Source organism: Hypanus sabinus, chromosome 26 (assembly GCF_030144855.1).
Source record: "Hypanus sabinus isolate sHypSab1 chromosome 26, sHypSab1.hap1, whole genome shotgun sequence".
Taxonomy (NCBI): domain Eukaryota; kingdom Metazoa; phylum Chordata; class Chondrichthyes; order Myliobatiformes; family Dasyatidae; genus Hypanus; species Hypanus sabinus.
The window spans coordinates 42,369,165-42,394,891 of NC_082731.1; the positions used below are offsets into that span (position 1 = coordinate 42,369,165).

At 48.8% G+C, this 25,727-nt stretch overlaps 1 protein-coding gene across 1 annotated transcript in view; it reads left to right on the top strand.

The window, feature by feature from the left end:
- The first annotated feature begins 395 nt into the window (after positions 1-395).
- LOC132381755 (prolyl hydroxylase EGLN2-like) overlaps positions 396-25,727 on the top strand; it is a 50,332-nt gene continuing 25,000 nt past the window's right edge. Inside the window, exons 1-3 of the mRNA XM_059951327.1 lie at positions 396-408; positions 448-1,610; positions 24,033-24,152. Of these exons, the coding sequence (XP_059807310.1) occupies positions 396-408; positions 448-1,610; positions 24,033-24,152 (1,296 nt within the window). The remainder of the gene's footprint in view (positions 409-447; positions 1,611-24,032; positions 24,153-25,727) is intronic.

The following is a 25,727-nucleotide window of genomic DNA, read 5'->3' on the forward strand; positions in this document are numbered from 1 at the left end:
GTGTCTGTGTGAGTGGTGCCTGCGCCTTTAAGAGAGCGCCCGCCGCCGCCCTCTGCCGGCGGCGCCGCGGTGGTGCCGGGGCTCGGTGTGTTTACCGGGTCACGTGGTGCGGGTGTGCACGTGTAATTGACACAAGGGCTGATGGAGAAAAGGTGGCGGGTTCCTGGGCTCGTCCTGCGCTCAATGCAACTCGGCGTCTATGCATCCAGTTAAATGCAGCGCCCGGGAGATCGCGGACGTTTGCAATTCGCCGGGAAGTCTCTCTCCTTCTCGCTCCGCTGGCGTTTCGCTTGAGTGCGTTTGTTTCCCGGCAGGAAATGATACAGCGCGGCGGGCCAAGTTTGGGGGAATGAGGAGGCGCGGCCGCCTCGGGGCGATCGGGACCGTGGCGAGTCATGGCCCGGGGACGTGAGCCGAGATGGCGGATCCGCCGTGCCAGTGCCTGAGGTCGGCGCACGCCGGCGCCCCTCGCCCCGCTCGCCGCCCGCCGCCGCCCCCGCTCCGGGGATCGGCCGCCCCGCAAGGTGCCCGCATGGGGCTGGAGGGCTTCGGAGGCGAGCCGGTGGCTGGCTGCAGCCCGCCCTGCCAGCTGCTGTGCCCGGCGGAGGGTGGCAAGAGGAGCGAAGCGGGCAGAGACATTGTATCCGCCCAGCTGGCTACAGTATCGCCTGGCACCCAGCTGGTTACATCTGCTGACACCCAGTTGGTTATGGTATCGCCTGGCACCCAGCTGGTTACAGTATCGCCTGGCACACAGCTGGTTACATCTGCTGACACCCAGTTGGTTATGGTATCGCCTGGCACCCAGCTGGTTACAGTATCGCCTGGCACACAGCTGGTTACATCTGCTGACACCCAGTTGGTTACATCTGGCGCCCGATTGGCTTCAGTATCGCTTGGCAATCGGTTTGCTGCATCAGCTGCCTTCCAGTTGGTCGCATCCCAGGACTCACCGACAGTGGGCACTGCGCCTGGCAGCGGAGGTTCGAGGAGGTGCCACCCGGACTGCTACCTGCCCGGCGACCTCCTGCTCACCCTGGACCCGCTGGGCACCCTCCCTCCTACCCGGCAGGCCTCGGGCGGTGGGGAGACCCCTGGCCCGGTGCCTGCCCCCTGGCAGGGGGAGGCGGGGCGCCCAGCTCAAGCGGAGGAGGCTGGAGAACGGGGAAGGCGGGGGCAGCGGCAGGCTGGCGAACGGGCACAGCGACGCCGTGGCGGCCTGCAAGAGGAGGAAGGCGGAGGGGCTGCTGGAGGGCCAGGATGAGGGGGCGCGGCTACGGTGGCAGACCCTGGAGCTGGTCAACAAGTACGTCGTGCCCTGCATGAACAGCTACGGCATCTGCGTCAAGGACAACTTCCTGGGGGCAGTGCTGGGGGGTAAAGTCCTACTGGAGGTGCTCTCCCTGCACCGCAACGGGACCCTGATGGACGGCCGGGTGGTCAGTCCCCTCAGCGTGCCCACCCGCAGCATCCGGGGCGACAAGATTGCCTGGGTGGAGGGCACGGAGCCCGACTGCACGAGCATCGGGGAGCTGATGGCCAGGATCGATGAGCTGATCATCTACAGCTCCGGGCGGCTGGGCAATTACGGGATCAACGGGCGGACAAAGGTGAGTCTCTTCCCCCCCCCCCCACTCCCCGTTATCCATCAGGATATAGTGTGAATCAGGCCCTTTGACCATGCTCTCCCCCCCCCCCCCCCCCCGATTTAACCCCTGACTAATTACGGAACAATTTACAACATTTAACCTACTAGCCAATACGTCTTTGGACTGTGGGAGGAAACCCACACAGTCAAAGGGAGAGCGTACAAACTCCTCACAGGCAGGGCAATGGAAATGGGATCATTCCTGTCTCAATTCCACACTCAACCCCGCACTCTCTCTGCATCTTTAATTCCCTCTCCCCCCCCTCTCTCCCCCCCTCTCTCCCCCCCTCTCTCCCCCCCTCTCTCCCCCCCTCTCTCCCCCCCTCTCTCCCCCCCTCTCTCCCCCCCTCTCTCCCCCCCCCTCTCCCCCCCCTCTCCCCCCCCCTCTCCCCCCCCCTCTCTCCCCCCCTCTCTCCCCCCCCAGGTTGTGGGTGCCAGTGTTAATGGCGGACACAGATGCAATTCCGATTCTTGTTAGGTGGACGCTCAGTTTTGCTGCTGATGGGCTGGTGTGGCAGGCTAGGATGGGTTTAGCTCTGCATTGTACTCAGCACCAGCCTTGTGGGCCGAATGGCCTGCATCTGTCATGGACTGTTGAACGTTATGTATTTAAGGTGGAAGGTCAGGGAACGAGGGCTGGGGGGGAGCTGAGCTCAGCATAAATTGCCCATGAGCCTACTGAAAGGGAGGGCACTCTAGAAGGGCTGAGTGGCCTCCCACCCCACCCCAGTTGTGTTTCTTATCCAGTCTTAATAGTTGTGTGTATTGAGATGCTCACCCTGCCTGCCCCTGCCCACCTCTGCTGTTCCTCGAGCGTGGATGTATTGTCAGTGTCGTATGGAGGGAGTGCCAAGCTGTCAGATTCCACTCCAGATTAGGCTGCGTCCCCCTCCTCGAGGTCTGCCCCGCCCCCAACACCGGTAGGGGGGAAACAGACGTTCTCTGCTTATGTCCTGTCACACCGCTGGCGTTGAGGGCAGCAGTGAAGGTCTCCCATCTCTCTCTGTGCATCCCGTTACACACAGATGGAGGATTCTTCACTGCTGTTTCCGAGCAGGATTTGTTTGACCAGTCGGGGTTGTTGGCCCTGAGCCGAACCCCCGAACCTGGCTGGACTACTCTCGGTCTGGCCTCTACCCTTTGACCTGTTGGGCATGGGTGACCCTATCAAGAGCCAAAGCACAAGGCCCTGACTCCAGCCAACGTCACTCTCTGGGTCATTGAGGCTCACAAGCCTCCAAACCCTCCAACACGGTTGTGACCCTCTTGGAGGCCAGGTATCCCGTGGGACAATAATATTCCCTCATGTTCCTGACACAGACCGGCATGTTTGTCATCTGTGCTTATTGCTGTTCATACATTGGCGCTGGAATTTCCCATCCTATGATAGGAACTGTGCTTTTAGTTTAAAAACGCGGTGAGGAAGGACTGTCAAGTCCATTGCGGCTCCCGATCTCACATTCTCTCGGTCAATCCCCACAGCTCTGTACGTTGTCTGCCCTCTGGTCCCCATCTGTTTCAGACAAGATATAGGGGCAGAATTAGGCCATTTGGCCCATCGAGTCTGCTCCATCCTTTCAACATGCCTGATCCATTTTCCTCTCAGCCCCTATCCCCTTATCCCTTCATGCCCTGACCAATGAAGAATCTGTCAACCTCTGGACTTGGCCTCCGTATCCATCTGTGGTAACGAATTCCACAGATTCACCACTCTCTGTCTAAAGGAATTACCCCTCATCTCTATTCTGAAAGGGCGGCCCTCTTTGCTGAGTCTTTGGCCTCTGGTCCTGGACTTCCCCCCCCACCATAGAGGAAACGTCTTCTCCACACCCACTCTGCCGAGGCCTTTCAGCCTTGGATAGGTTTCAGTGAGGTCACCCCTGGTTCTTCTGGAAGTGGGTTCTCTGACTGACGCTACACCAGGCCTCGCACTGCTGATAATCTTCCCTCTGCACAAGAACGAGGCCTTCCCCCCCCCCCCCCCACACCAGCCACTACTGCACTGCCGATCATTGTCCCTCTCTGTGTAAGAAGGAAACTTCTCCCCAGATCGCTTACTCATATCGTGTGCCTGAAATTTTATCTCTGCCTGCCCTTTCCTGCTGACGAGAACAGATTTTCTCCTGTTATTGCATTGTCTGCAAAGTGCCCTTAGAAATGTAAATATTTTCCTAATTCGTAAGATTAAAAGAAATCTTAAAGATGAGCTTTATTAGTCACATGTAGATTGAAGCATACAGTGAGATTTACCACAAGTGAGTGAAAATCTGCGTGCTGGAAATCCCAACGACACACAAAATTGCTGGAGGAACACCTGTGGGAAAAGAGCGAACAGTCGCTGTTTCGGGACGAAACTGTTTTCCACTGATGTTGCCTGGCCTGCTGAGTTTCTCCAGCATTTTGTGTGTGTTGCAGTAAAATTCGTGGTTTGAGTCAGTGACAAACACAGTCCAACTGTGTGCTGGGGCAGCCTCGCGTGCCCACAACTTACCTAACCCTAACCGTACGCCTTTTGGACTGCGGGGGTGAACTGGAGCTCCCGGAGGGAACCCACACAGTACCGGGGGGAAAATATACAAACTCCTTCAAAGTTCAAAGTAAATTTTATCATCAAAGTACATGTACAACCCTGAGATTTTCATGTTCCTGCGGGCACACTCAATGAATCCAAGAACCACAGTCGATTTATCGAAAGTCCACACGGACGGCGACTAACCAGCGCGCAAAAGACCACAGACTCTGCGAGTACAAAAAGGAAAGAAATAGTAATAATGAATAAACGTTGAGAACATGGGGAAAAGAGTCCCTGGAAGTGATCCGTTGGTTGCAGGCTGCAAAGGTGCCACGCCAAGCAGGGACTGAACCCGTGTCGGGGGTTTGCTGGCTCTGTTAATCAATGCGGTTGCTGCTGTGCCACTGCGCTGTGTTACAGAAGGTCAGAGTTCGTAGTGGATGGTCAGTGGAACAGCGCAGGGTTAAATGTGGCCAAGTGCCAACCCGCTCAGCCTTCACCGCCTGCGGAGGGAACTGGTCTGTCAATAGTCCCCATGCCGGGTTTCATTGATGTTTCACGTTGGTCCCTTAAGACATAGGAGATTCGGGTCAGTCTGCCTGTCAAGTCTGTTCTGCTATCCCATTATGGCTGATCCATTTTCTCTCTCAGCCCCGATCTCCTGCCTTCTCCCCGTATCCCTTCATGCCCTGACCAGTCAAGAAACTGTCAACCTCTGCCTTAAATATACCCAATGATTTGACCTCCACAGCCGCCTGCGGCAATGAATTCCACAGATTCAACACATCTGCCTAAAGGAATTCCTCCCCGTCTCTGTTCTAAGTGGACGTTCCTCTATTCAGAGGCCGTGTCCTCTGGTCCGAGTACTTGTTTCCCGTTCCGCCGCTGGCATTAAAGCAACAATGAAAGTCCTCTGGCAGTGTCAGAAACACAGAAAACCTATTTTTCTATCCAGGAGTCTATCTAGTTGAAAGGACTAGATAGAGTGGACGTGGAGAGGATGTCTCCAATGCTGGTAGAGTCTAGGACCAGCGTGCACAGCCTCAGAGTGCAAACGTGTCCCTTTAGACTGGACGGGGATGAACTCCGTTAGCCAGAGGGTGGTGAGAATGTGCAGTTCGTTGCCAGGTCCTCAGTTATATTTAAAGCAGAGGTTGACGTGTTCTTGATTAGTCAGGGCATCAAAGGTTATGGGTGGAGAAGGCAAGGGAATATCGTTGAGAGAGAAATAAGTCAGCCATGATGGAATGGTGGAGCAGAGAGGATGGCCTGAATGGCCTGCTTCTTGCTCCTGTGTCTTACAGTGTTATGTGCTGCACTTTATATGTGGAGTGGGTGAAGGCCCTGGCAGTGTGGTCGCTAGGAGGATGTGGGGGGGGGGGGGGGGAGTGCACAGGAGGATATGGATTGGTTAAGTCAGAGGTCGGCAACCTGCGGCTCCAGAGCCACATGCGGCTCTTTGATCTCTGTGATGCGGCTCCCCGTGGCTTGTTAGCTTTTGAAATGTAATTCAAAATTTGAAGATTATGGTGATCTTGTACAATATGAAAACTTTGCGGAGACACCGTTTCCTGGCACATCCGAACCGGCTCACAATTAGCCACCGTTCCGACTAAGGGAGATAGCCTACGGGGGTTTGTGAGTACGTGTCTTTTGGAGCATCCGCGCCCACGGGGACGGGTTGAGAGAGGCTTTAAAGCAAGGCTGTTTAGTTCGAATAAAGTTACCTTTGACTGCAGTCTTTATTTTAGCGCTGCGTGTAGCGCTACACTGCTACAACGTGCTTTTTATCGCTATTAATATACATCACAACTGCCAATGCCTGACACCCGCCAGTGCGCGCATTCTTTTAATTCTTCGATCCAAGGTAGGCTACCTATGGAGTAACCTTCAACCCAACGTCTTTTTTTCGGAGTTCAAAATGTTTTTGTTGCATGCAGAAATGTAATTTCGTTTTCTCTGCAGGAGTTCATCAATTTCATAAATGCAACACATTATAGTTTGTTTATACATAGCATAAAGGCAAAAAAAACCCGTTGTATGCAGTGTTATTTCATTTTGTGGCTCCCAGTGTTTTCTTTTCTGTGGGAAATGGGTCCATATTGGCTCTTTCAGTGGTAAACGTTGCCGACCCCTGGGTTAAGTGAAGGGGCAAAGATCCGTCAAAAGGAGTATAATTTCTGTGGAGTTGTCCGGTTTGACAGGAGGAGGAATCGAGGTAATGTCAGAAGTTTTGAGAGGTTGCAGAGGAGCGAACTGCAGGGATTTTGGGCCATTCCAGAGCACGAGTCAGAAAGGGCCCCTGCTCAGGTCAAGCAAGCGATTATTGTGGCAGAGAACTATGTAGCTTGTTGCTCAGTGAAATGGGTAACAGAAGGAGCAAGGTCAAAGTCAAGTTTATTGTCATCTGCACAAGAACGCGTGGGCACAGGTGCAGTGAAAAACGAACCTGCAGTGGCACGGCATTGCAGAGCTCAGAGACTCCGAGACTTGTACTGAAGGGAAGACGGGCGCTAAGTTAACTTCTTGTCCAGCCCTCCGACCGTCTGATAGAACGACGGCCCCTCCGCTCCTATTCACAGAGGTTAAACATACATTATGCACGATTTGTGAACGAGAGAGCACAATTAGAATTAATGTACTGTAGAGCAGAGAGTACAGCACAGGGGCAGGCCATTTGGCCCGCAGTGTTGTGCTGAACCAGTTTAAAAAGTAAATCACAAAAACCCCAAAATCAAACCGCTCCTACCTACACCATGTCCATATCCCTCCATCTTCCTCACATCCATGTCCCTGTCCAAACATCTCTTAAAAGCCTCTGATGTATTTGCCTTTGCCACCACACCAGGCAGTGCAACCCGCAACTCACCCCTCACATCTCCCTTGAACCTACCTCCTCTCACCTTCAATGCATGTCCTCTGGCATTAGACATTTCAACCCTGGGAAACAGATACTCACTGCCTACTCTACCTGAGCCTGTCATATTCTTGTAAACCTCGATCAGATCTCCCCTTGTCGTGGTTTTTCGTGCCTCACAAATGACCAGGAGACGCAGAAGATTCTTCAAGAAGGGTTAAACTTTAATTTGCAAATCAAAGCTGAGACAGTCATTGAGCTAGTCGCTGATTGCCCACCGATCCTTGGACACAGCATGTTTTATAGCAATCTCCTAGTTTAGTTGCATTAGCATATGCAATCGGTCTATAGTTGTGTATCACACACTATTGTTTCTACCCATTGACTTAATCATGTTCTAATCCACATCTCTTAGCTACCTTTCATTAACACACCATTGTCTTCTACATTCTTAATATTTCATTCTCCTGCTAAATTGGGTACATGCATAGCAAATAGCAAACTCAGAACTGACCAATGTTCTAATCTACATCTCTTTAGCTACCTTTAACACACCATTGTCTTCTACATTCCTAGGATTTCATTTTGGATACATGCATAGCAAGCTGACTACATAGTTTTGGTTACACAGCAAATAATGCAACTTTTACACTCCAATATATCCCTCCTTTGAGACTCAGAGGGTCTCACACAGAGAAAGAAAACTAAGAGTCCGTGCACAAAAGCCCCAATAAACTCAAGCACTTATTCCCAAATCTCGGGTTAAACTATAATTTTCTGCACCAAGACCTCAAAGCATTCTCTCCCTGTTACCCTGGGCTGCTGAGCCAAAAACCTGTCCCTCTGTACCTGAGACAGGGAAAAAGACTCAGAAGCCCTTACAATCTACTCCCACACTGTCGTTTTGCTCTTGCTCATCCTGCAGGTGTTGTAGGCTGTAACGATACATTTTCGGTGTTTCTTTCTCCACTAAGCTTGCTTCAGTAATTGCCACGAGCATCGGAAATTGTTTGGTTGCAGCACGCACTACAAGAGATTTGAGACAAGGAAGAAAACAGCACAGCACAAGCGCACAGCTCAACAATACAATACTGACAGTTATTGCTATTTTAGTCAGCCATGCTCCCCATCCTCCGAGTCTACTTTCCAACCAATCAAAGAACTGATGTCCAAACCCTGCATTCTGTTTGACCTCCGTCCGCAGATTCTTTAATTTATTCATTGCTCTGGTGAAAGACCCTTCTGGGCTAGTATTGTTAGGTATGAAAGTGCTGCATTGTTCTCCAAACATTACACACACACCCCATTTGTCTGCCAAAAGCCAATCCAGTACCTGTCTGTTTTGCCACGCCATCCTGCTAGTTGCATCCAGCTGTTGCCCTAAGGCCTCCAGTGCATCATCGGTGTAGTTGATGAATCTCTGTTGATTGTAGTATACATAGTTTATCCATTCAACATTTTTGCTTACCCCTATCACAGGTATGATAGCTTCCCAGCCTGCAGCAATCTCATGCGGTGTCAGGCATGCTATTCGATTAGTTTGCATGCGGTAACTCATCAATGCTAACGGTAAAGCATCGACCCAATTAAGTTTAGTGTCTGCACAAATTCTGTTTAGTTTGGCTTTCAGGGTTCCATTAATTCTCTCTACCATGCCCTGCGACTGAGGGTGGTATACACATCCAAATGAGGGTGGTATCCTCAGCGCCTGTAGTACCACTTTGACCACTTTCTGGATAAAAGCTGAACCATTGTCTGAGCTAACTTCTGTATGTATTCCAAATCTTGGGATCACTTCATTTGTCAGAAATTTTACCACTGTCTTTGCCCCTTGATCTCTTGAAGGTACCGCCTCCACCCATCTGCTAAATCGATCAATTACTACCAGCATGTATCTTTTCCCTCTCACTGTCTTTACCATGTCTACGTAATTGATCACTAGATGTTTAAATGGTCCTTCAGGTACAGGAATGTGGCCTATTGGGGTTGTAATTCCCTTTCGAACATTATTCTGTGTGCATACCTCGCACTGTGACAAGACAAAGTCCACTGAAGCCTGTAAATAAGGTGACCAAAAACCATCCTTCTTTATTTTCTTTATCACTTCCCCCCTTGCACAATGGTCCATCCCATGCGCTTCTGAAATCAGAAACGTCAGGAGAGGGGTGGGCGCTACCAACAAACCGTCTTCCATGCTCCACAAGCCTTCTGGGTTCTGCTTGGCCCCCCTTCATCTCCACATTGTCTGTTCTGCCAAAGTTGCCTTACCTTGTATTTCAATTAGGTCCTCTACCACAGGTTCTGGAGTTAGGCTTACCTGGGGGGGGCAATGACAGCTGATGTAAATCCAGACGCTTTTCTGGCTGCCTCGTCCACAGCTTGATTTCCCTTTGTTATTACATCATTTCCCTATTTATGTGCCTGACATTTTACTATAGCCAATGCTTTAGGTTTCATTATGGCTTTTATTAAGTCTAGAATTTGCTGACAATGTTGTATGGGATCTCCATTACTTTCTTTAAAACCCCTCTGCTTCCACACTGCCCCGAACAAATGGCATACTCCATGGGCATATGCCGAATCAGTATAGATGTCTACTTTCTCACCTTCCATCGTTTCACACGCAGCTGTCAGGGCTTTGATTTCCACTAGTTGGGCGGAACATGGTTGGGGACAGGACTCCATCCTAATAATCTTATAGCTCGACTGATCCTGCTGCACTACTGGGAACCCTGCATGATTTCCATCATAATCCCTGTAACAAGAGCCATCTACGAACAGAACCTTTTTATCTGCAACCTCTAGTGGTTCTGACCGTAAATCTGATCTCAATTTGGCAAATGCCATCGTCTTCCCTACACAATCATGGAGTTCTCCTTCATAGCCTAAAGGGACAAAATCGGCTATATTACTGGTAGTGCATCTCTGTATAGTTATATCTGGAAATGTCAATAGCATCTGATACGCTGCTATCCTGGCTGGCGTCAACACAAATTTACCTCTTTCCAGCAATTCTGCTACTTTGTGGTGTGTGTACAGAGTCACAGGATAGCCCAGGGTTACAGATGATGCCTTTTCATATGCATAGTACAGCGGCGCCAATCCCTGATAACAGGGTGGATACCCCTGAGCCACCTCATCTAGTCTCGTACTGTAGTATGCTATCGGCTGCTTTGCTTTTCCTGTGCCTGTCTCCTGTGTTAGAACCGTTGTGACATAACCCTCCTGTCAGTTAGATACATACAAATGAAAAACCTTCTCGTAGTCAGGCAAAGCTAATGCTGGTGCTGACTGCAATTCCTGCTTAATAGTACTGAAAGCTATTTCCGCCTCTCCATTCCACTGTAAGCCGTTCTTCAAATTTGTACGTCCTGCTTCTTTCATTATCTTTCTCAAAGGTGCCACAATCTCAGCATATTCTCCTATCCAATCTAAGCTGTACCCTGCCATTCCCAAAAACGTCATCATCTGCCCTACAGTCTGGGGTTTGGGGGCCTTAGTTATTGCCTCAATCTGATCTGGTGCTATCGCCTTCACTCCCTTGGATATTACCCTGCCTAAGTATTCCACTTGCTGCGTGCAAAATTGCAATTTCTTTTTGGATACTTTATGTCCTCCGTGCACCAGCTTCTCTAACAGAGTTACAGTGTCCTGCTCACACTGTTCCTTACTGTGGGAGCAAATCAACAGGTTATCCACATACTGTAACAATGTACTTTCCAATGGTATGCCCTCTAGGTCTGCCTTCAACACCTGATTAAAAACGTGTAGTGAATGTTTAAATCCTTGCGGCACCTCTGTAAGTAAATGCAAACAGATACTGACACTGGTCGGCGAGACTAGAGGAGTGCTGATGAAAACCCAACACAAATCAATCACTGAAAAGTAACTTGCTTCTGGCGGAACGTCAGTCAAAAGCGTGTGTGGGTTGGGAACTACCGCTGGCCAGTCCTCTACCACATCATTTACCGCTCGCAAATCATGCACCAACCTCCACTTAGGTTTATCTGCTTATAAGACCGGCAGCAAAGAGATATTGCATGGACTGCTTGTTCTTTTAAGCACTCCTATTTCAAGCAACCCCTGCACTGTCGATGCTATTCCCTCTTCTGCTTCTGGTCTTAGAGGGTATTGTGGTCTCCTGGGTGGAATTGCTCCCCTTTTCAGCCTTATTTCCACCGGACTAGCTGTTTTTATTTTCCCTACGTCTGTGTCATGCTGTGACCACAGAATAGATGGCAACTCATCTAACCTTTCTTTCTGCTGGCCTCTTTCCTTTCCCAGCAAGGGCAGGTGTGGTTGGGGAGTTATTTCAACCTCTCTCACTGTCCCTACCATATCTACACTTACCATTGTTTTAATGCAATTGTTATCTTCTGATATCCACACCTCTGGCATGATTTTCCTCCACACTGTCACGGTTTCAACGCTCTTAACTAAGGGTCCCAAGTCTTTAGACTGATAGCCCTTGTTTACCAACAACGTTACATGGGGCACAGCCTCCGGTATCCTGTACCATTTTTCTAAAAAGGTGTTCCACTCAACTTGTAAAGCTGCCCCTTGCTTTTCAATTATCACAGTCTCCCCTTCCAGGTGCTGCTGGGTACATGCCTCCAGGTGCCATCTCTCCTCTAACTCCCTGTTCTGAGTCTCGTCAAAAATCACTGTACAATGTAGCTCAGATTTGGGCATTACCGCCCTGGGTAATATAGCCTGCACGCCCTTTTTCCATTTTTCCCAGGTTTCCTGAATCTGATCTGCGATGTCCCCTATCCAAAAGACATTAGCCTTCTTGTCTTCTCGCACTATCAATTGAGCCCCTGCTCTTTCCACATTCAGCCCATTTCTGGTGCATTCTAATTTTAATTCCAGTTTCAATAAGGCATCTCTGCCTAACAAATTAATCGGAGTTCCTTTAAATACTAGCACCGGCAAAACAATTCCTTTATTTCCCATTCTCAACCGCACTGGAGCCGTGCACTGTGTCAACTGTGTTTTCCCCGAGAACCCTACCATCTTAATAAACTTTCCTGACATGGGAAGGTGAATGGCATACTGTGGCTGTACGTGTACGTGGCTCCAGTATCTATCATCATTGGTGTCAGTTGCCCTTCTAACATAATGGGTTCCTCATCTGCCTCCCTTGTTATTGGGTAATGTCCCTTCCCACTCGAGTTCTCGGGGCACCCCTAATACCTTTCATAGGGGTTCACAGGTCCGCTTGGGCCTGTGGGGGCTGGTCCTTGGCTAAACTTTAGTTCCCTTCTTATCGGTTCCTGCTGGTGTGTGTCAGGCCATGGTGTAAGCAGACAATCTCTTTTCATGTGACCTGGCTGATTACATCCCCAGCACAATCTCTCAACCTCTCTTTCCCCCTGTTTCCTCACTGGTCCCCTCTGCCCATAGCTTCTCTGTCCCCCTCCTTGGAACTTACAGTCCTGTCTGGGCTGTTTGAATTTAGTCTGTTCCTGATAGGGCATTTGTGGGAATGCTCCCCCAAAGACGATTATTGGCATTGGGTTTTCCAGCCCTTGTCTTACAGTATGATCGGTTCCTCCATATAGCAGTGCTTCATCCAGTTCGATGGCTGTACTCGGACCGGTGGTTGCTGGCAGCATCTTTTTGCTTTTCTCTTTTTCCTTATTTTTGAGCTCTTCGAGCTGCATTTGTATTAACTTTCTTTGCACCTCTTCCTGCTGCTCAGCCAAGCTTTGTTTGTCTTTCCGGTATTTCTCAACCGCATGGACTACGTGGTCTCTAAATTCTTGTGGGGTCTTTGACTTTAGCCCAACTACTTCCTCCAGTTTGGATTTTACTTGTGGAGGCATTGCATCCAAAATGCTATGTCAGAACATTGAGGTCATAAATAAGCTATTCTCCACCTCTTGCTCAGTCTCCAGTCTCCACCTTTTCAACTGGTTTTCTACATAGGCTGCTGGGTTTTCAGTGTCTCCCAGTGGATCCCCCTTTAAGGCTTTGGGGTCCACCTTGGGTGGGTAAAGCTTCCTGAGGGCCTGCCATACCCTCTGCCTCACTCTGTCAAACCCGTCTCCATCAGTTCTCGGGTCGTTCGAGTTTACTATGCCAGCCATTTCCATTAGTTCGTTAAACTTGGAGGTTCCCATCAACCTTATCAATAGTGCCTTCAAATCTCCCATAGCCAATAATCGTCCCGCCGTTTCTTCTTCAAAGGCTCCAATCCATTTCCCTGCTCCTTCATGTAGATTGGACAGAGTGTTTTTCAGCCTTTCTAGGTCCTGGGATCCCCAAGGGATATACTGCACTTGTCCTGATCCTTTAACCAACAACGGCATCATTCTTCCTCCTTCTTCCCACCTGCCCTGGCTCTCCTCCTCACCTGACTCCCCATCTGTCTCAGGGTATGTCTTTACTGCCTCCCACACAAATGTCTCCGGGGTTCTCTTCTTCCCTCGGTCTCCTTGTGGAGTCCTTCCTTTCTGTCTTAATTCAATACTTGTTTGGCCCCTGGAGTATTTTTCGCATCTCTTCTGGCAATCCCCTCTCAGTAACTTACCCGGCTCTCTCTCTACTTCTGCAAGTCGCTCCTCTACCACCTCCTTCTGCTCTTTTAGGCTTCTGCCTCCTATCTCTTCCCCACAAACTCTCGCATCCTCTCTCTCTCCACTTAACTCTTGCTCCTCTAATTTCTTCCTGTCCGTGTCTGTACACCTGTGGCAGGGACTCCTCATGATCCATACTCGTGCTTGATTCCCTTCTCTCTTGTGTTTCTCCAAGACTCTCATCTCCTATTTTCTTTCCACTTCTTCTTGAATGCCTCATCTCTTCCCCACAAATTCTCACATCCTCTCTCTCTCCACTTAACTCTTGCTCCTCCAATGAGTCACCTTCTTTTCTAGTCTGTTTATTTCTATAGTATAACCGATACTCCTCATATTCCTTTTCCTCTCTCAAGTATTTCATCCGTTCAATCCCTTCTTCCATTTCTCTCTGTGCCTGTTCTATCTTCATCTTTTCTGCCTGTATCTCCTTCCATATCGCTGCTTTTTCCTTCTCGTATTGTTTTTTCCCTCCTCATTATCCCAAACTTGGACTTCTCCCTGCATGTTTACTGTCCCCGTCAGTAGGGGCATTGCTTAGGGGTTCCTTCCTCATTATAGGGAGGGGGTTTTTCCTGTTACTTTCGCATCCGGGTACAGAGCAGAAGCCAGCTTCTCACTGTACCTTCCTCTCTCTCTAACAGGCTGTTTCTCCAGCACCTGAGTGTCTTCCTCGCTTGTAATTAATATTCTACCTGTCCTCCTCAGCCTTTCTCCCTCCGTTCTGAAGAGTTTTAGCACTTCCATTTCTCGTTCTCTTTTTTGCCCTCTTCTTAGATTTATCTTTTGGTTTGTAATTTTTAATTAGTCCCTCCATTTCTTCGCACAAACTTACTTCAAATGTTCCTTCTCTTGGCCACTTTGTGACCAGGTTATTGGTTCTTTTTCCCATTTTTCTGAAGTTTTTGTGATCTCATATTTAACTAACGGGAATTTTTTGCTCAGAATCTCTACAGCCGTTCCTCTACCTGTCATGTTATTCTCTCTTTTTAAGGTATTTCAGAGATTCACAGTTCGTTTACTGGATAATATTATTTACTCTAATTCTATGCCTAGTCTATTGTCTATCTACCAGCGCTTTAAACTATATTTTGGACTTTCCTTGTTTCCTATTCTGTTCTGCCCGTGCAGACCTCTAACCAGAGCGGTACCCACAGGGATTTTCTCTTTGCACCCCGCCTGTTCAGACCCTTATCTCTTAAGGCGGTATCCACGAGGATTTTCTACTCTAATTCTATTCTATTTTCCTTTCCCTGCCCGTTCAGCCCTTTGTTTCATACGAAGCAGTACCCACAGGGATTTACCAACACCACGTGGACTTCTTCTTAACTTAATTTCTTATTAACTTATTTGTACTTACCCTCTCTGCAGTGTTCTTGATCAATCCTCTGAGCCTCCTCTGTTAACCCCCAATTCTGCCAGATTCTTTGGACCGGAGAGACCGTTCGGCAGTGGTTCCACACTTCTGAGACTCCAAGACCTCACCAAAGCCAACAGAATTCGTAGTCTAAATTATCGCAAAAAGCGCTTACCATTTGTTTGAGTGCACCCTTTGTTCTGTTAGCCTTGTGGGATCCCTAGAGGACTGGGAAGCGTCCCCAATTTGCCGTTTCCTTTCCGTGGGTCTCTTTCTGGTCCTGTCGCGGTCGCCAATTTTGTCATGGTTTTTCGTGCCTCAGACGCAGAAGGGTTAAACTTTAATTTGCAAATCAAAGCTGAGACAATCATTGAGCTAGTCGCTGATTGCCCACTGATCCCCGGACCCAGCATTTTTTATATCAATCTCCTGGTCCAGTTGCTATAGTTGCGTACCACATGTACCACATGTACATCTTGTCCCTATTGTTTCTACCCATTGACTTAATCATGTTCTAATCCACATCTCTTAGCTACCTTTCATTAACACACCATTGTCTTCTACATTCTTAATATTTCATTCTCCTGCTAAATTGGGTACATGCATAGCAAATAGCAAACTCAGAACTGACCAATGTTCTAATCTACATCTCTTTAGCTACCTTTAACACACCATTGTCTTCTACATTCCTAGGATTTCATTTTGGATACATGCATAGCAAGCTGACTACATAGTTTTGGTTACACAGCAAATAATGCAACTTTTATACTCCAATACCCTCAGCCTCCAGCGTTCCAGAGAAAACAGCCCAAGTTTACCCAGCCTCTCATGACAGCACACGTCCTCTAAACCAGGCAGCATCCTGCTAAACCTCTTCCGCACCCTCTACAAACCCTCAACATCCTTCCTATAGTGGGGCAACCAGAACTGTCCACAATATTCCAGATGTGGCCTAACCAGAGTTTATAAAGTTGCATCACAACCTCCTGAGTTTTGAACTCAATGCCTTGACTGATAAAAGCAAGCATTCCATGAGCCTTACCACCCTATCGACCTGTGTGGCTACTTTCATGGTGTTATGAACTTGGATCCCAAGATCTCCCTGCTCCCTGCAATGCTGTTAACGACCTTTGCCCTCTTGCCAATTACAAGAAGTACATTTCAGTGCAAAGTGACCATAGTACTTACAGAACGTAGAACAGCACAGCCCAGGATGTTGTGCAGACCCTTTAACCTACTCTTAAGATCAACCTTACCCATCCCCGTACGTCGTCCTTTGATTTTCTGCGTGTGCAATGTCAATGTGACTGGATTCCTGTGCCAAATATCCGAAAAATGCAGCTTTCCCCGTAGACCTTGAGTGAACGACTTTGACTCTGTAGCCTCTTGTGTCTTAATCTGTTACTAGGTAGCGGAGGAGGGACGCACTATAGAACGTAGAACGGTAGAGGCCCTTCGGCCCATAATGTTATACTGTGATATTGAATCAGAGTCAGGTTTAATGTCAGGGGCACATGTTGTGAAGTTTGCTAACTTTGTAGCAGCAGTACCACACATAAGAGAAAATAAAATGCGAATCTTATTATTGATATTGTTAAATAAGTACTGAGGTAGTGTTCATGGGTTCAATGTTCATTCAGGAATGGGATGGCAGAGGGGAAGAAGCTGTTCCTGCATCGTTAAGTGTGTACCTTCAGGCTCCTTTACCTCCTCCCTGATGGTAACAATGAGAACAAGGCATAACCTGGATGATGGGGTCCTTTTAACCAACTCTAAGAAAAATCTAATCCTTCCCTTCCATTTTTCTTTCATTGATGTACCAATGTAAGAGCCTCTTAAATGTCCCCAGCGTAACTGCCTCTCCCACAGTAGCGTGCTCCACGCACCCACCACTCTCTAGAGTCCTCTGAACACTGTAAAGTGCGCCCCCCCCCGTTTTGGCCGCAGTAACTGACCGGACTGTCCCAGCCCAGTTCACCCATGTGACCAATCAGCTGACTACCCTTGGATTGTGGGTGGAATGTGGAGCACTCGGGAGGAACCTCACAGTGACGGGACATACAAACCACGCAAAGACAGTGGCAGAATTGAATCCAGGTCGCTGGCATTGTCACAGCGAACTGCAACACTACATAAAACATAGATAATAGAAATCTACAGCACATTCCAGGCCCTTCGGCCCACAACGTTGTGCGGACCATCTAACCTAGTCTAGAAACTGCCTTGAATTTCCCTACTGCACAGCCCTCTATTGTTCTAAACTCCATCTACCTGTCTAAGAGGCTCTTAAAAAACCCTATTCCACCACCTCCACCACCAGCAGTGCATTCCACGCACCCACCCCTCTCCGTGTGAAAAACTTACCCTGACATCCCCTCTGTACCTATTCCAAGCACCTTGAAACTGTGCCCCCTCATGTTAGCCATTTCAGCCCTGGGAAAAAGCCTCTGGCTACCCACAAAATCAATGCCCCTCATCATCTTATACCCCTCTATCAGATCACTACCTTGTCCCTCTTTTTTTTTGAGGAAACTTTGAGTGATCTAGGGCTTTCCTCTTGGGAGTGAGGGAGATGTGTAAGACAGGAACATGGAGTGGACAGCCAGCCCCAGGGTGGCAGTGGCTTTCTCTGAAGAAATCATTTTAAGGCAGCGGTTCCCAACCTTTTTTATGCCTTTAACCGAGGGGTACGTGGACCCCAGGTATTTAAAGCTGCTTGAAGGAAAGTCTCGGGGTAATGTCAGAGAGGGGTGGGTGCGTGGTACAGGCTGCCGGGGGTGGTGATAGAGGCTGATACGTTCAGGGTATTTAAAAGACTGAGACAGGCTCGTGGATGTTAGAAAGATGGAGGGTTATGGACTGTGTAGGAGGGAAGGGTTGCATTGATTATGGATAGAACTGTTCATGAACTAACATGAACTGTGTAGTTCATGTTATGTGCTTCTGGTTACTTTTTTAAATTGCGATTTCGATCAGGGCAGACTGGCTCTGCGGCCTGCAGTCAATAAATGACACCGCGCTAAATTGAACTGAACTGACCTAAACTGAACGTTCCTAGACGGTTTCAAGGACTCTGTGGTTCAATATTTAATGTTCTGTGTGTTTTCACTTGTTTCTTTTGCCATTTGCGTGATCTATTCTCTTTTTGCAGGCTGGGTGTTTGATGTTTCTCATGGTGTCTCTTTGTTTTGAGGCTGTCTGTGAGGAAAGTGACTCTCGGGGCTATATACTGCGTACATACTTTGATAGTAACTGTACCTTATTGAGTAAGTTGAAGGTCTGCACAACATTGTGGGCCGAATGGCCTGAAAGCACAGAAGGCTGACGATAAAGAACAATTACTGAAAATAGCACAAGGGTGGAAATTATTTCTGCTGTTTGTAGGAATGTATGTGCTTATGTCAGACTTCAGAATTTAGTAATATTTTGGGAGTTTGTATATATGGAGGTGTCCAGAAGTTATACTTTTGTAACTTGGGATGAACTGTAAACCAAAGAACACCAACACTTTATCCAGACAAGGCATTCTCCGCTCTCCCATGGGGCAGAAAAAGCACATCCCACCAGTCTCGAGGACAGATTCCGTCCCGCTCTTATCAGATTCTTAAGACAGACTCTTGGCCTCACAATCTCCTGCAAGAGGACCACAACCTTGTCATGTGCCTCAGTGACCTGGAGAGCTATGTTGGCTGGGTTCAGGGCTTTATAGCTCTTGGTAGGGTCGCCCATGCCAAAAGCAGGTTCAAAGGGTAGAGGTCAGACTAAGAGTGGCCCCACCGGTCCTCCAGGTTCGGGGGTTCAGCTCAGGGCCAACAAACCCTGACTTGTAAAGAAAAATTATTACGGAAACAGCAGTGAAGGTTGCTCCCACATCCGAGTGTGACGGTATTCCCGAGTCTCTACTTGTGTGACTGACAGGAGTGAAAACCGAGAGGAAGCTACTGACACGATGAAGGAAGCCCTGAACACCGCCAGAGATGGAGGACCATCATCGCTGCCCTAAATGCCAGCGATGTAGCAGGCTGTGAGCAATTCAGTACCTCTCGATGATCTTGCATTTTAATGGTTATCTGCATGTTCTCTGTAGCTGTTACACTTTACTCTGCATAGTTATTGATTTACCTCGTTCTGCTTCAGTGCTGTGTGGCATTTGATTTGATCTGACTGAACAGTGTGCAAGGAAAGCTCTTCCCTGCATCTCAGCGCGCGGGGCGATCAGAAGTCCAATTTCGGTTCCTCGCAGCAGACGGACAGGACGAGCTCTCTGCGAGGCGTTAGGTCCGCAGTACGGCTGCTGATCCAAACGCGGTTTCTGTTCCCCTTCTCGTCCCCGTGCCACGTCTCGGGGACAGCGACCACCCCTTCTCCATATTTACCCCCTCCACCTCCCTCCGACTCGAGAACCTAAAAGCAGAAGTGGCCTGAGTGCCCATGAAGTCAGGAAGCAGAGATTAAAAATGGGGCCCCTTTCATTAGCCAGGGGCAGCCTGTTACATTGTCATCGGCCGAAATAGTTATCTCCAGAGTAAAAAAAGAATCCCAAGATGCTGGAATTGGCACATCCTCTCTCCACAGATGCTGTGAGTGTCTCCATGTGACAGAGGAGCTGAATTAGGCCACTCGGCCCATCGAGTCTCTGCCATTCCGTCATGGCTGACGCTTTATCCCTCTCAATCCCTTCTCCTGCCTTCTCCCTGTAACCTTTAGTGCCCTGACTAATCAACCTCTGCTTTAAATATACCTGCTGACTTGGCCGTCTGTGGCAATGAGTTTCACAGATTCACCACCCTCATCTCTGTTCTAGATGGACGTCTAGGTGGGCACTGTGGTCCTAGATCCTCCTCTCCCCAACTATAGGAAACATCTTCTCCACATCCGCTTTGTCCAGGCCAGAAGTTCCCAACCTGGGGTCCATGGACCCCTTGGTTACTGGTAGGGGTCCACGGCATAAGAAAGGTTGGGAACCTTGGTTCAATAATTGGTTGGTTTCCGTGAGATCCCTTCATACACTCCTCATGCATTTCTTGCTGTTTCTGTTTATATTTCAGGATTCAGCGTCTGCAGTTCATTTTTGATTCACAGTAATGATCTCCATTGATACTGATGGTATTACTTGGGAGTTGTGGGGGAGAGCTTTCTCAAGGGTGTGCTGGTAGCAACAGCAAAGTCTGGTGCCCAAAATCAGAACTGGTTTCTGAGGCCAATCTGAATCTAGATCTGCATCTGGACTAGGGGTAGGCCGGTGCCGATCTGTGTCCAGACTAGGGGTAGGCCGGTGCCGATCTGTGTCCAGACTAGGGGTAGGCCGGTGCCGATCTGTGTCCAGACTAGGGGTAGGCCGGTGCCGATCTGTGTCCAGACTAGGGGTAGGCCGGTGCCGATCTGTGTCCAGACTAGGGGTAGGCCGGTGCCGATCTGTGTCCAGACTAGGGGTAGGCCGGTGCCGATCTGTGTCCAGACTAGAGGTAGGCCGGTCCCGATCTGTATCTAGACTGATAGATACAGTCTAGATCTGTAGGCTGGTGCAGGCAGATTTCAAGGCCTTTACTGGGAGGCGGGGAAAATTGTTCTTCTCCTTTTACATTCCGTCGTGTGAATAATTCAGCTGTTTACCATCTCTTACTGGGACAAACACTTCATTATTAATGGCCACGGCCTTCCTTGCGATGCAGTGCTCGCTGGGTCTGCATTAATTCTCCCTGCCCTGCCCCTTGGACAGTTGTCAAGTTGTACAACACAGAAACAGAGTCTTCGGCCTAACTTGTCTCTGCCAACCTTGGTGCCCAGCGAGCTGGTCCCTTCAATTATCATCACTGACGTATGTTGTGAAATTTGTTCTTTTGCGGCAGTACATGCAATATGTTTTAAAAAAAAAACAACTCTTAAATAAAGAATATACAGTGTGCAAAAGTTTTAGGCACATATATGTAGCGAGGATGCCTAAGACTTTTGCACAGGACTATGTTTGTCAATGTGGAGCAGAGAGTGAGTTTGCAAATCTGGCGGGAACAAAAGATGTTGGGAATGACGAGGGTGTCAGAGAAGGAGTGTCGGGGCGGGGGGGTCGGGGAATGTTGGTGTGATCGCAGACACACCCAGTCCTAAGGTCATTTGATTCCAAACAATCAGTTTATTGATCATTACAGAATGTCTCTCTGGTGCTTCCCGCTCCCTCCCCGCTCCCTTCCCCTTTTCCCAACCATGATCCCCCTCTCCCTGCCCCCTTCCCACTCTCAGTCCACAATAGAGACCCAGATCAGAATCAGGTTTATCATCACTCACACGTGTCATGAAATTTGTTTTTTTGTGTGGCAGCAGTACAGTGTATTTAAGGTCGCTGTTTATTTTGTAGTGTGATTGCAACTGTGTTGTAATCGGGGTGCAGCATGTGTACAACATACAACCTGAATTTCTTGCTCTTCACAGACATCCACGAAACAAGAAAACCTGGAGAATGAGTGTTTGTAATGTCCGAACCACGAAGCCCCCCCCACCCCATTTGTGCCAGCAGAACCATCAACCCTCCCTCCCTCCCCCCCCCACTTGCACCAGGTGAAGCACTGACACCCCCCCCACTCACCATGCACGCAATAGCAAAGCCCCCCCACAAGGGGACCTTGATGCAAAGTCCATAACCCAGCACTTTGGTATCTCAGACCGCTCTCTACCCCCACCGAGGGAGAGAGACGTCGCTCCTGCGACGGATGCCGAGACCGAAGATTCGCTGTTCCAGTCTTCCGATTTTCCGCGTCGCTTCTCCGAGCCCTCCGTCTTGGGGTCCGACGGGCTCTCCCCCTCAAAAAACAGGGAGAAGGACGGCCTCTTCCGAAAGCAGGCCGTTTCAGTCTCCCGTGACGCGTCATTCGGCAAAATCAGCGAGGGACTGGGCCGCTCCCGAAGGGTGCACGTCTTCCAGGCCATCACTGCAGATAGTAAACTCCGATTCGTGTGCAGTCTTAGTTAACTTTGTGGGTAGTTAAAGATTGTATCTCGTGGTGCCTAAATAAAAACGTCAGAGGGAGAGAGGGATCGGGACGGACAGGAGTTCACTCTGGAGCTGTTACTGATTTTTTTTTGAATAAACCCTTGCGCGGAAGTGCTGAGTGACTGCAGCCATCTTTTACTTGGTCCGTAACCCACATTTCATAACAACTGTGTAAGGCAGTTCAAAATATGGCCGGCCCCTGTGTGTGAAGGAGCCCCCGCTGTCCAGTTTAAATCTCTTGTCCCTGATCTTAGTCGTGTGCCCTCTTGTTTTCAGCACATCTTCCCTGGAGGGGAGGTCTGTCTGCACCCCACCACCCCTCACTCAGCACATTGTATGCATTTCCGCTCGTCTCTTTACAGGGAGCGCGTGGAGGGTGCTGGAGTCGTTTTTCAAACTGCCGCCTGGGTATATGAGGGGGTTGGACAAACCTGGGATATTTCCTCTGGACTGAGAGATGTAGAATATTGTGAGAGGCTTCGTTAGGCTAGAATCCTATTTCCCTCAGAATCCTTTTCCCTAAGGTTGGAATGTCAGACACCAAGAGGGCATAGCTTTAAGCTGAGAAGGGGATGCGTGGGACGAGTTTTGTTTCCACGGCGCGCTAGGTGCCTCGAACGCTGTCCATCACCCCCCCCCCCCCCCCCCGACTGAAGTGTATCTGCTGACTGCATCTCTGGCACTGTGGCAGCTCGCTTCTCTTGGCTGGAGTTGGTACCTGCCCGATGGGGAAGGGAGCGTGAATTCCGGCCAATTACCGGCAGATTACTGACCTCTCCGGACTCTGGATTTGGGGATTGCCAAACGTTACGTGGATTTTATGGTGTAGTCCGTTTTGTCGTGTGCTTGTGTGATATCATTCCGGGGGAACGTTGTCTCATTTTTAAACTGCATTGCAGTTGTGGTTTCTAAATGACAATAAACCGAAATTCAGTTCAATTCAGATTCAAGAAGGTGGCACATTGGAGACACAAGCAGCCAACTTGTTTCAACAGACAGTTGAACTGTGCATGAGGAAATTGCAGGGGAGGGGTCTGCCAGAGGTGAGATGGATGAGGTAGGGGGGACTGACTAGGGAGCACAGACTGCTTCCCTATGTTAAATTATACATTGTCTGCTTATTCAACAGGATAAGGGTTAACTACTATGTATGCACAAATATTGCTCTTTTAGTGGGAAAGGGTTAATCGACAGTATAGAACTGTAGAGTTAGACACTGTAACTGTGCACAGTCATTGCTCGTTTAGTAGAGAAAGGGTTGATCTGTATAACTACACAGCCATTCAGCAGCAGAAGATGAAACACTGGGTAACAATACAGAGTTATTTTATAGATTTAGTAGAGAAAGGGTTAATATGTATAACTATGCAGGCATTCAGCAGGGAAAGGGTTAACCACAGGGTACCTGTACACTGTTATTGGTAATTTGGTAGAGGAAGGGATAATCTGTATGACACCAGAACTGTTCAGCAGGGTAAGGGTCAAACACTGTGCACAGTCATTGCTCACTTAGTAAAGAAATATTTAATCTGTATAATTACGGAGCCATTCAGCAGGGTAAGGGTTAAACACTATGCGCAATCATTCATTTAGTACAGAAATGGTTAATCTGTATAACCAGAGCCATTCATCAGGCTAAGGGTTAAACGCTGAAACTGCACATTGTTAATTTGGTAGAGAAAGGGTTAATCTGTATAACTGCAGGGCCATTCAGCAGGGTAAGGGTTAAACACTGCACCATGTTGATTCAGCTTGGTGAAGGTTAGTTACTGAGTAACTGCAGAGTCACTTCATCTCGTAGGGAAAGGGTTAAACACTACAATCGCTGGGTAGCTGTGCAGGGTCCTTGTCCGTTCAAATAGGGAAAGGGTTCCTGCCCCCGGGTCTTGCCGTACTTCCCGTGCCAGAGTGCCAGCGACTCACTCACCCTAACCCACGCGGTCACGGGGAAAACGTACAAGTGCCTTACCGAACCCGAGTCGTCGTTGCTATAAAGAGTTGTGCTAACCGTGCTGTCGTTCGACGCCACTGCGTTGTACTCTTGCTTTGCTGTGGATGGTTCGGCCTTGCGGTTAACACTCTTTCCTCTCTACAGGCCATGGTAGCTTGTTACCCCGGACACGGGACGGGATACGTTCGCCATATCGACAATCCAAACGGAGACGGGCGCTGCGTCACCTGCATTTACTACCTGAACAGGGACTGGGACGTCAGTGTAAGTAGTGGTACGGCCAGCCCCCTGGTTTGCTGGCTGTCACTGGAATAAGTGTCACCAGCAAGCCCCTGCGATCGGCTCTCAGCGGTGTGACGGGAGTCCAGTCCCAGCAGGACTCTCGATGTGGGTTGGCAGGTTTGGACAGTGTCGAGGAATGTGGGAACTGCTACTGAGGTAATTCGCTGGGACGTGAATGAGAGAAAAATGTCTGGGAGGGTTGGGTTAGATTAATCTTGAAGTCAGTTAAAGGGTTGCCACAACATTGTGGGCTGAAGGGCCTCACTGTGCTGTATTGTTCTATGTTCTCAACATCACCATCATCATCATGGTGATGAAGTGGGTGACCATGGTCTTTCCATGGCCATGATCTTTTGCTACAGAAGTGGTTTGCCATTGGATTATTCTGGGCAGTGTCTTTACAGGATGGGTGACCCCCAGCCATTATCAATACTCCTCAGAGATTGTCTGCCTGGGGTCAGTGGTCACATAATCAGGACTTGTGATCTGCACCGGCTGCTCGTACGACCATCCACCACCTGCTCCCATGGGTTCACATGACCCTGATCAGGGGGCTAAGCAGGTGCTACACCTTGCCCAAGGGTGACCTGCAGGCTAGCGGAGGGAAGGAGCACCTTACACCTCACTTGGTAGAGACGTATCTTCACTCTGCCACCCAGATATACAGTACATATATAATATAATATAATGCAGATGGATAGATCTTTATATGGGTATAGATAATTGGGGGGGGGGGGCGTGTGTGTCTGTATATTAAGGTAGTGTTCATTCATAGGTTTGATGTCCATTCAGAAATCAGATGACAGAGGGGAAGAAGCTGTTCCTGAATCATTGAGTGTGTGTCTTCAGGCTCTTGTACCTCCTCCCTGCCACCTTTCTGAGGCATTGCTCTGAAGAAAGAATTGGAATTATTACCCTGTGTACTGAGATACAATGAACACCCTTACAAAAACTTGTGCCGTTTGCACAGACCATTCCATACACAAGAGTCTCAGGGCAGTATAAAGAAAAGCAGGATGCAGAATACAGTGTTACCACCTCAAAGAAAGCACAGTGCAGGTAGACAGTGAGGTGCAATGACCATGAAAAGGTAGATTGTGAGATTAAGAGTCCATGTTTATAAGACCAGGGTACTGGTGAGGCTGCACCCAGAGTACTGTGTACAGTTCTGGTCTCCATACTTGAGGAAGGATATACTGGCTTTGGAGGCAGTGCAGAGGAGGTTCACCAGGTTGATTCCAGGGATGAAGGGGTTAACCCATGAGGAGAGATTGAGTCGCCTGGGACTATACTCTCTGGAGTTCAGAAGACTGAGAGGGGATCTTACAGAAACATACGAAATTTTGCAAGGGATAGATAAGATAGAAGTAGGGAAAGTTGTTTCCATTGGTAGGTGAGACTAGAACTAGGGGACATTGCTTCAAGATTTAGGGGAGAAGATTTAGGACGGAGATGAGGAGAAACTGTTTTTCTCAGTGAGTGGTGAATCTGTGGAATTCTCTGCCCAGGGAAGCAGTTGAGGCTTCCTCACTAAATATATTTAAGAAATAGTTAGAA